General features: G+C 36.9%; 1 protein-coding gene across 1 annotated transcript; it reads right to left on the minus strand.

Moving 5' to 3' along the window:
• Window positions 1-8,435: 8,435 nt before the first annotated feature.
• Window positions 8,436-11,934, minus strand: LOC112560190 (ADAM 17-like protease). Its single transcript, XM_025231873.1, has 7 exons — window positions 11,895-11,934; window positions 11,473-11,606; window positions 10,826-10,914; window positions 10,519-10,628; window positions 9,717-9,769; window positions 9,261-9,388; window positions 8,436-8,507 (listed from the first exon to the last, which is right to left on the minus strand). Coding segments are annotated over exons 1-7 (588 nt in total). The 5' UTR covers window positions 11,897-11,934.
• Window positions 11,935-12,346: the final 412 nt, after the last annotated feature.

Consider the following 12,346-nt stretch of genomic DNA (forward strand, 5'->3'; position numbering starts at 1 on the left):
AAAAAAGAGATGGGGTGAGAGGATAAAAGTAACAGTATTATGGATTAACTATGACAGACATTGTTACCATTACCATTGTCTTAGCCACAATTTCATTGTAATCTGTCATGTTTTAAGCGATCATGTTTTAATGACCATGTGTCTGGCTTACAATGTATGTGTGCTGATTGTCTTTTCTGCTGGTATGTTGGATATATTGCTCAGCTTGCTCGATGCATACTGTTATAACTTTTATATGCTCACCTTGCGGGCAAAAATTGTTGTTTAGACGAACAATTGGACATTGTAATTATTGTTATGTGATTGAGATCCTGGCTGCCTGTTATCTTTTGATGATATTTCTGTCTGATTGTTAGGCGCAATAAAGATGGCTCCTGTCTAATATCTCCTACAATCCTGCGGTATGTGCATCTGTACAAAAGGTTTAATAATATTCTGATTTATGCACAGCCACATTTGTCCACAGGCGTTTGCTACTGTGAAGGTACTCCATGTGTATGGCATCTTACAGGTAAGGCTTGATTAGTGATTTCTTACGCCACTCTGTCGCTCGCATCATTTGTCATTACAATGGTTACCTACCAACGTCAGTATTTCCATGACAATTTTCGTCATCCAATGGAGAAATTTGCCAAGCTTGCAGATCAGTTAACTCAGAGTGAAACCTGTGGTTGCGATCACTTCGAACGTGAATCAAGGATTTCAAGGAACAGTGGACACGTGTGCTTCATCGCCTGAAAGAAACTCAAGCAGGCCGGTGAGCGTTGCCAAGGTGACGCTTGTGTTTGTTGTGATTGTGAAGGGTAAACAGCGATAATATCTATATCCAGATGTACGACATCGAATGAGGAGCAAGAGATCGAAAAACTCAAACATTCCAAGTAGCAAATCGCATGGTCCATCAATTTAAATCACTAAAAAGCAGCATGGTTTACATCAGGGTGGGACATACGGCCCCCGCGGCCGGATCCGGCCCGCGACGGGATTTTGGAATGTGCCCCCGCAGAACTGGTTCTGTCGTACATGATAATGTGGGCCGTGGCCCTACATTCTGCCGCAATCTCCCACTGACGTATTATCTTTACTGTACTGCGTCGAAGATTAATAGTGACTGTTAGTTATTTTGAGTTCTCTTGTTTTCGTTTGAATTAGATTTACGGAAAGTCGACAAGAAAGCATATGTTTGTTGTGCAGTGAAAGTGTTTTGCCTGTTATGCGACGAAACATGGCAGGGCCATGGCAGTGCTGATGGCGAAGCTTACTGGCAGGCTATGGCAATGCTATGCAGGCTATGGCAGGACTTTATCAAGCATGCGGGATACGGCAAACAAGGCAACCAGAACTGGACGGAATAACTTGTAAAGCAGGCGAATGTATTCGTAAAACACAAAGTAGCCCAGAAAGCTTGCTACTCATGCCACTTGTTAGTGGTCGCATACCAGAAACATTGCAAGCACAGCAAATTCGTTCAGTAGATGGTGTAATTTGTCAAAAAGTGCATGAATCGATGTCGCGTGATTCCAGTCTGTTCCAGAATAAAGAAAGAAGTTTGAAGAAGTTCAGTTTTGTCGAGAAGAACTGTGGGTTCGCCGTCATTGAAGCAATTGGTGAAGCCGACATCAAACTGAAAAGTCGTTGTACCTCATTTCCAGCTGTTTTTCCTTGGTGATTGGATGGAAGCATGACATTTCGATTGACACGCACAGTTGCTCATTGTTTCTTATAACGAGCATTTTCAGAAAAATCTTTGAAATCACAACGAAGAATTTGCTGTCAAGGAATTATGAGACCTACTACCTGTGGGGAAGATATTGTTTTGAATGTGCTGAAAAATGCCCAATGCATACAATCAATTACATGGCAGGGAAATGCCAGTAGTACTTTCCTTGCAAGTAGTGTATGATAAATACGCATCTGAGTTGTGATCCAGTAATCTTTGGAACCCGCCAAGCGACTTCATTTCCCCATAATTCCGGTCCCTGCCAACCGGGAGAAGTTTGCTCCATCTCTGGTTTACAATTGGTTACAAGTCCAATAATAGTTAGTGTCAATAAAGAAGTTGTTATTATCCTTTTAGTTCAAAAACCTAAAACAAGATGGGAGCGAGAACAGTACACGAATGCCGGTTAGTGATGAAAAATATTGATTGGATGAAACGACGCAGCACAAGCAATGAAGGAACAATTCCAGAACAAAATAGAACGACACAACAAATATCACAATAGGTTATAATACGTTTAAAAAGCGACACAAGATCCAGATGGACAAAAAAAAAAAAAAAAACGGTAAAGAGCTAGTCACTCTCTATACAGTTAGGCGGAAGGGTCATCAATCCTATTGCACCCTCATTTTTATTGATTGGTTTTATGGCCATTCTTCCTCACTAGTTGTGAAATAGTTATGTTTTCGGAAGGTTGACTTAAATGGTTTTGGTTCTGTTTTGTTCAGCAACTTAGCAAATTATCAGCCTCTTCATTCCCCTGTTAATTTCTATATGGTATGGAACCCAGAGTGTGGTGAGAAGAAACGACGTTTCAGCCTTTAGGTCCCTTAAAATATAAGTCGCCAAAATTTCTCATTTATATACAACCGTCGTTTAAAATCTCACTGGTGAACTGCCAATATATAATAATAGTTACAAATCAAAAACAGACATAAACAAACCTATTATACGGTACAAAGGTTATTGGGCCGTAGGGTTTAGTCCTTGAATGACGGGTACATGAGGTAGACGACCACCTTTGTTGGATCGTTAGGACATTTCGCCCTGGTGGATCGTGTGGAGCACCCCAGTTCGTGCCCTGTGTCAGCCAGTCAAGTAGAATGTCCACTGACTCGTATTGTTGTAGGACTGTACTCACTCAGAGCACTCATACCTTACTTAAATACTACGGTAAAACCAAAATCAAGTCATCAACTGGCAATGTTCTTCAAAGGAGGAAACTCAACCTGTCTACTTTCATTCCACGAACCTGACTTCAAAACCTACGAAATTGACAATTCATTGATTAATTTGTTGGAAAAAATAAATGTGAATCCTTATCATAATGATTTTCTTTGGATATTTCGACCATCTTGTTATGTGTGAAGATTTGTAGGGCATTCAACTTTCCAGAAATAGCACTCCATCCATACGTGTTAACTGGTAGAGCACGATTGCTCTTTTTCAAATACATTATTTATACTCTTTAGCCGTGGCTTTAGCAACACAGAAAGTTGCAACAGTTACAAACATCCTTCTCAGAATCAATATTTTTACAAGAACGCTAATTTTTTGCAAATAAGGCATTAATTTAAGCAAAAATAAAAGGGGGGGGTATTTTTTTGTTAATCTGCGAAAAACGAAGAGAAACTCAGAAGAACAGTCAGGTCCCACAACCCATCTCGCCGCAGTCATATTCGACCTCCTGCCACCAACCCAGCCATGATATATCGTCCCTCCGTAAAACGACAATGTCCCAAAACATGATCGACAGCGATTCAGCTTTTATATATTAAGCGCTGAAGTTTTCAAAAGAACTTTTAAGACGACGGTTACTCTTCAAAGGTCAATATGAACCTCGCCAAAAAAGAAAGTTCATAATTTTATGTCGGTGTCAAATGTAATTCACGCTCTACGAGATCATGCTGTCTACCAACTCAAGAATTAACAAAACACGTATACCACATAATGTTTTAGCATAAGACTATAATTTTCGCTATCACATCATTCCAGTTTGTTTGTGTCAATGCATCATATTGCTCACCAAGCTCTTGAAGAAGTCGCAAATCCAGTAGAAGGGTAGAAGAAGGCGTCAGCATGAACAGAGAAAATATTCATGAGGTTACACCTTTATCACAAATTGTAATGTGGTCTTAATAACAGAAAGGAGGATCGACCACATAAAAACCTGTAACGAAAGTTTAAATTTATAAGAGAATAAAACATTTTTTATTTAATAAAACACATAGACAATGTAATGAAATGGCAATATGGACTGAAAGATGGACTGTCAATAAGTTAATAAACTTCTTTGAGTTAGAATAATAGTGGTCTCCTTTAGAGCTCGTTTTGACTAACTGTTCTCGTGACTATTTGCTGAAACTCTATAAGCTAAACATCAATGTTTGTAAGTGTGCGAGCAGTTTGTATAGAGTGAAATAATATTGTTTATTGTCCCAGTTTTGCTCGCCCCAGATAAATGGGGTTACACATTGTGAATTAATAATTATAGCAGCAATCTCCTGTATAACTCTCTTACTGTATTTATAGTACAGCTTCTGTGACAGCATTCTCGTACGTTAATAAACAAGAGATGTTTGCAAGTGCTTTCTAGGTAACGATTTAGGGAGCTGCACTATTTGTGCCCAGTCGCTAATTCATTTTGTTTAAGGGTATATATACATAGAGAGAGAGAGGATACCGTCTACACTCGTCAGTAACCAGGGCATTTGCATGCGGTTCGTGGGGGTGACACCTAGCAATCACTTCATTAAGTGTCCACAATGCCCTAGCTTTCTTTTCCCAAAACCACTCTTCATATTTTGAAAAAAAAAAACCCCTATAGATCACTATAATTCTATAGAGCACTATATTCAATTTATCAAATTGTACCCTCAAGTTCCAATATTTGAATTTGCTGTTCAGAATATTAAGTGGTTTTGTAAACCTACCAGCGTGTCAGAAAACAAGGTAACAGCACTAGCGAAAAGTAAAATATATAGTTGCATAAGATCGGGCACCGAATTAAGTTGAATACTACTGTGCTGTCCTTATTCCTGATGTTACTTTCAGCTCATTTATAAATATTGAAAATAGTATTGGCTGCAGCATCGGATTGTTATTTCACCACCGAGGTACTCAAGACACATTGTTAAAGTCAGTTCCTACTTCGAAGAAGCGCCTACAAGTTTCCTGTTTATACCTTTTTATATACAATGTCAAACTAATTCCTACTTACGAAAATCTATGAAGCTGCATATAGTTTTTTTATGTCGAGTAAGGTTTGTTTTTTATTTATTTTTTTTATCAGAGACACTGTTGTCCTGTAAGCTGTCAAGGAAGAGTGTTATTCCCTTAGTCATGTAGCTTGCGAGTGTGTCTGAACGTGTAACCGTCCTGTCTAAAGTGAAATCCCCCGTGCAACTAATTTGCGAAAAAAAGTAGTGACGAGAGTTCACCTCACGCTCTGGCTGGGTGAACGGGTAGTTTAGCATTCCAAAGAAACCGTCCGAGACGGATGGTCTTGCGTACTAGTTGTGGTTACAGGGACCAGTATGAATTGACCGTGTGTCAGGCGGTGACGTCAGTGTGTGACGTAGTCGTGACAAAGCCTTCTGAATCCAGTGCTCTTCCCAACAGAATTATTTAATTCCATCCACCTATTGATCCTTTTATTTAGAATAGAACTATAGACTTTACTATGCGGATTCCTCTATAGTTGTCTGGTAGTTTGGTATCGTCTTTAATGTAGTGAGTAAATAATATAGCTTCTGTTTATTCACTTTGAAAAGACTATAGTGAAACAAGTCATTCAAGTAGGCAACTAAAAAGTAATTATCTTATTTAAATGCTTCATAACTTCATTGTTGTGTCAGGTGTGTGTCGCTGTGATGAGACTGATGAGGAGCAGGAGTCGCTACTAGTCTCAGCGTGTGTCGCTGATTGTGTATCCGGAGTGTCGCTGACTACCCAGATGTGTATATTACGTGGACATTGTTGTAGAAACTGTAAATAAAGTTCTTGGAATATCTTCGACTGCAAAGACTCAATTTCTGGAAGAGGTTGGACCAGTAAGTTTAGCACCCGAAACGAGCCATTGACAACGACATAGGCGCCTGGGACTTATGCTTTGTCGCTCGATTTAAATACGGGACAACCAACCATCCTACTTTTTCCCGTAACAGCTTCCATTTCAACATTTCTTATAAATACACTTCACATTGCCTCAGTAACTTTCCTGATCTTCTAGACTATCTTTTAATAACTTTAGGAGTTTTATGAGTTATTTTTAGTTGCTGTACAATAAAGTTTTATATTCCTGTCTCTTCCATATTAGCTCAGCCTGTCTTCAACTGAATTGTTTACATTGAATTATTCAGCTGTTTTCTAAGTATTCTTTCTGATTTCCTTATACACTCAAGATCAAATGAAATTGTGTCTTTTTTGCTTTGACAGTGATCAGAAACTCTTCATGCAGTTACCAGCTTGGCGTACACCATCCTTAAATCCTGATAGCGCAGTAGTAATATCCCTGAGTATGGCTGTGTATCGACTTAAAAAATGTCGTGACCTCATCAGATTTTAAGTTACTGGTATACACATTAACATGTTGGTCATTCCAATATATTAATCAAATTGATTTTCTCTTATTCTAATCTAAAACGGTGTTTATTCGTTTCTTTCACGGATCGGACTATAACGAAAGGTGTTTTTCTTATTTCACTAGAGAAAATAAAGTAATCTATAACACTACAGCCTGATGATGATATGTAGAAATAGCCAATAGAAGTCATCCATCATGCATACTATAACATAAAAATTGAGTGAGTGTTAGCAATGTTTTCTTGTGGGTAACTTAAGATATTTCATTTTCTGTGTTGTGTTCTGTCACAGATTGACTATAAGTGGACAGTACATAGTCTACCCAAAAACGACTCGACTGCAATCTCTATCATGTTGTCATACAAGTGTACAACAGTGTATTTATCACAGTATTCGTGTATTTATATACCTGTAAATATTAGTCTAGATGGGTAGAAAGGAGTGAGTGTGATTGTCGATGTCCGTATTTTCCTTTGGTAATTTATTTCGTCTACTGACACCACATTATTGTCTTTCACTAGAAGTATTATCTACGGACAGTTAGCATTACGTGAGCTGTGGTTCTTGTGATGCATTGCCACATGAGGCAGTCAATCCGCCTAAATACAGAGAAGTCGTCCAGGCGGTTCTGGGATACAGCCCGTCTTCCTTTCTGTAAATAACAAATAAATAGCTGTGAAATTTAATACACGTATTAAACATTTGTGAGTCATTCTTTGAGTAAACAGAAATAACTCTTAACATAAACAATTAAAGTGCTCCACTTCAGAAGTAATGAAAGAAGTCTAAAACAATGAAAACAAAAAAGAAGCACAGTATTGTAATTTCAAAACGGTTTTTCTCTCATCGGCTTACTGCAGATTTCTTTAAGCTTTACAATTATTACAGTGTCCTAAAACAAGCGAACTGTTTCGAGGGAAGCAACATAAACTAATGTGGATTATCATTAGCTAAGCAACAACAGCATTAACATTTATGTAAGTCCAGTGGCAGAACCACTCAACACTACGTCTGATAACATGCACAACAAATGGCGCACATTGGCACTCGGTAACAGCTCTGTTATACACACTGTTACTCACGTCTTGAACAAATTCCTCCAGTCCCATATAGAGACTGCCTAAGAATGCTGTGCCTAAAATGCTATTAGTGTCCATGAAAAGAAGTGCTTGTAAACAAGTGCGCTAAGCAGAACTGCATGATGTCGCTGTGAACGACTGAAAGCCTGATAGAAATATGGAAACAAAAGATGTTATAAAATCACACATGAAAGAACATTTCAAAGCGTAAACAATAGTCTGTGTGTGTGTCTGTCAGTTAGTGTCAGGATGCGTTACTTAAAACACGTGAAAGTTGAGAATGTCTGTCATGTCAATAGAATCTATTCTACTGCCACCATCAGTCATACATGTATAAAACTACCTGACATTTTCCACAGTTTTTCTGCTTTGGTTACTTCCGATGTTCCCTTTTCACTCCATCCTCCAAACAGCTAATCACACTTCCATATACCATGTACCAGTCTGTCTGCATACTTAAGACATACAGACCTCGCTATCGCAAAAGTCAGACATTCTACCCAGTTTCTTACGGTCTTATTGTCCTTTCATCAAAATGTAAATTTCCAACTTTCAGAAGGCATTTGTCTCATCCTGTTTATACTGGGAAGATTATAGATGTAAAACAAGAAAAAGAAAAATTAAGATTAGAGAGATCTGTCCTACCAGTTTCTACATCTCTGTACCTAACTGTAGACTGCAACAGATGTTTGTCAGCTCCATATTACTAAATTCGCATATTTCGGTAGACAAAAGAAAACGAATCACACAGAAGAAAATCAAATGATAGAATTACTTGATAGTTTACGTAGTTCAGATATACTTACGAAAATTTTATCTGATTTATTCCAATGATCCACTACATAATTATAGCTGAATGGTCCTCCGATTGGCCCGGTTGAGTATTCCGTGTGAACCAGAATCTGAAACATAATACAGGCGTTAGTAGACCGATACGAGAAAGTGCAGAACTGTGTCTAGTCTTATAAAACAGGTGAAAATATGTTGGCACAAGATTAGATAGCATATAAATGAGCTTTACTCAAAAGAAGACATGGATGAATACTTCTGAGCTAGTCGATTGATTCCATCTCTATTTGACCTTTCAGATCAAAATATGACCCCAGACAACTCTTTCGCATCATCTACAACAGAGGATTTTAAAGACCCATAAAGGAACTGCTGATGTGAAAGGTTGCCATAATTTACGGCTTTTATCTTAAATTGTTCATAGATACAACAACGTGTAGAAAATTATGTCATTTAAACCTGTTTTGATCACAAAGCCAGCAAGGCTATCCGTTAAGTTCCACTCTGTGTGTTCGAAATATTCGGTTCGCCTCTTCAATAGAGCTCACCTGCGACAATATTTATGTTTTTATATATCAAATGTGCGAGCATCTCCTTACATTCACATAAAAATACACATCCAACATGCAGAAAGCGTTGATCCAAAACTGGAAAAGCCTAAAGTGGTTAAACTTTTAGCTTCTTCTAGGGTGATTTATTTCAATGTCATTGGTACAGGTGGAAAACATTCACGTCCTATGTAGATTTCTACTTGTAGCTGTGTTGACTGCCGTATATGTAATACCTTGGACTTTATATGTGTTTTTCAAGCGGCTTTTACGAGACAAAACATACATTAGTGCTTCTGTTTTTTCATGTGTCGAGACAAAATTCGATTACAATGTTTTAGTGCCTTCTCTGAAATTGGAAGGTTCGTATTAAGAACAGTACCTTCTTTAATAGAAGTTTTAAAGAAAAGCTTCATGAACAAAACGACGACAGAATTAAAAGGACAGTTTAAATTGTTCGTACACATTTACAACAGTATCACCACCATCTGTATCAGCCTAATCCGTGCAATCAACAACCAGAGTGTTCAATTTACTTACCATTGTCCTTATAGCTCCAGAAGCACTAGACCTGGCATGCTTGCTATAAAACGAATAGTCGGCAACCAGTCGTAAGGAACACTTTTTATTCAAGACACTATTGTCTCGTTTTTGTCTTATGTTGCTGACTGCACAAAATTAATTATGTAATTTTCTTAATTGTTTTAATTATGTAAATAAGTCGTGCATTTCTTGCTACTGCCCTGATTATTTTTAAAGGTGTTATAGATATCACAATGGTTTGTGTTTGCTAGATTAGCAACATATCTTACTTAAAATATTAAAACTAGCTTCGATTCCTATCATGGTTACATCGATAATAGATTACATTCAGAAGAATCGTGCATATTCAGTAAGAACTAGTTCTCTTATCATTGTTGTAGATAAACATTTTGTCTTAAAAATGGTAATTACTGCCTAAAATGTTTACGAGTAAACTATGATGTCATCACTTACATCTCTGATGCTGCTCATCGCTTGAAACTGACTCGTCTGAAGACGGTTGTTGGCTGTAAGCAAAGATGAAGCAATGGTTTGTCAGAAGTTTAACAAATTTTATCTGCAGGACCTCCAATCGTAGCTCTCTACTATCTGTTTATTATTAATACGAATACGGACAGCTGATTTGTAAGGCCTTTAAGCCCATTCCGAAAGACTAATTAACAACATATTACAGGGAAAATATATAATACACAATAGTGGATGAAGAATATGTTTTAGTGTCTAATCTTTGATAGTATTTCTTCTCTTTGCCTTTAGATATAAAAACATTGGTATATTACACAATGTTATCTCATTTGCTGTTGATATCAGCATCAATTGTTTAAATGATTACATCTATTGTAACACGATTTTGGGATGAATGTTTTTTTTAAGACGTGAACAGCATTATAGAAAAGAAATTCATCCTTTCCATTGATATGACACAATAGTGCGTGTCTTACTCTTATTATCGTCAGATTATCTTAAGATTATCGTATGTGACACAATGCCTGAAATTCCAAATCGAAGCCGCACTAGAGCATTTCTATTAAATCTATTCATCAGTAATAAATTAATCATAAATTTGTTAATACAATTATTAATACACCATAAATATATAAATGTATAATAAATAAATAAAAAACAGATGTAATCTTACCAAAACATACATAAACATTAATTCAGAACGGATAATGTGAATCTTTCCACCAAAGTTAAATTATGGCAAATCATTGTTAATCATCTCTGTTAATCATTGTTATAGAAAGCTACATACAGTAATGTTAGTGGATCGGAAAAAGGACCCGTATGATTCCAGTTGACATCAGAAAGCCTGTAACTAATCAGATCCCACCCACTTGATGAAGGAAGGTGTCTCCACGACGGCTGGTGAAAACAAATGAACAAGTAAATAAATGTAATTTTATACTTTACATTTTGGTCATATTTGTGTGAATGTTTCTCGGTTAAAAATGTGTCACTAAAAAGCAAATTTAAGAAAATAAAATGAACAACAGAACACATGATTAGTCATTGACAGCTGTACACTTCATTCTTCATCAAACAGTTATTACAAACAGTACCTCAGTAAAGTAAGTTTCATTTGGGAAATAAACTGTTGTGCAGAGAACGTCCTCCTCATAATGAGCAGACACATGTATAGATTCATTCTCTGAAGAAAAAAATGGGAAAAAAATTATTGTTCATTGGTTAAAAAATTTCATGTGACCTGTTTCTGTTTGTAAGATAATTTCCTATATCCCACGACTCATGAATCTCTCACGCTTTGTAGCACTGAGCAACATTTTTATTCTTTATTTCTACATGCTCCACTCATACATAATCCAGAAGGTTTTTTTCAAACTTACCATGCAATATTGTAGTGACACAATTCGTGTTATAAATCAAATCTCTGACAAAGTGTTTATATCCATAGTTGCTCTAAAGAGGGATAGCCATATGGTTCTAAGCATACATCACAAAAAAAGAAACTAAAGTGTTGCAAGAAACGACGAGAGGGCAGTAAAAAAACGAAGAAAACATTTTGTAAAAGCAAAGTGGCTGGAAAAAATATAACACAAAACCAACAGACAAAATATATATATATAACACACTTACTGTGTTTGAGTTTTGTACTACAGAAGTAGTATACTGTTAACAAACAATATTTACTCTACTACTTTCAGAGACGATTCAAGGCAGTTTTACAAATACAACGAAAAAAGCAAACCTTGTAAATGTCCTGTGAGGAAATCGTTGGAGTCTACATGAAGGGGCTCATACTTGCCGTTCCTGTCTACAGTATAGGCTCTAAGTCCAGGTGCCACTACAGGAGAGCCTGCCTTTAAAACCATACTGAAGTTCCTGAGAAAAACAGAATTGCTTTCATCTATCTTCTTGAAAGATTTTCTTAATTTTTGCCTTATTTAGCCAATAATTATAGATAAACTGCTTTTGTTCGTGCACACATAGAGAGGTCGCTAATAACTCACAGACACGCTAATTTACATCATCAAAATAGAGCTTTGTAACTATTAAAAATTACATCACACATTTTCTTCATTTGATCATAATATTTCTCAGCTTGACAATTTCCTGGCATGTGTTACATATTTTCCAAATACAAATATATGTTTGTAACTTGTCTCTCACATTCCTAGTGTGAAGAACGTGACGTAAGTTCTGGCCGTTACGTGTCTAGTGTCAACATCCCGATGGTGGCGGACGTGCAGAGAAATATCCGACTTCTTCAAGGTCTCGTAGTGAAACAGCTGTTTGTGTAGATTATCTGTTTTACAAATCAATTTCATCAAAGTAGAAGTTTACTCCTATTCCCTCCTCTATGTGTGCGAGTAGTAACAGGAGCAGGCATAGAATCAAACAAGAATTGTCTGCTCCTATCCTACCCCTTATAACACTTAACATCACTTCATTATTTACAGTTGTTTACTCTCCTTTTGAACGTTTTAATGCAACTGCTTGAGTGACAAGTAAACATAACACTTTTGGTCTTTCTAACATGGACGAAACAAACGATATCCAAACAATAGCTATAAAATGTAAAACTTAGATCTGTTTCAACTGAACCGTGTATTTATTCGAAA

Source organism: Pomacea canaliculata, linkage group LG1 (genome assembly GCF_003073045.1).
Source record: "Pomacea canaliculata isolate SZHN2017 linkage group LG1, ASM307304v1, whole genome shotgun sequence".
NCBI lineage: Eukaryota > Metazoa > Mollusca > Gastropoda > Architaenioglossa > Ampullariidae > Pomacea > Pomacea canaliculata.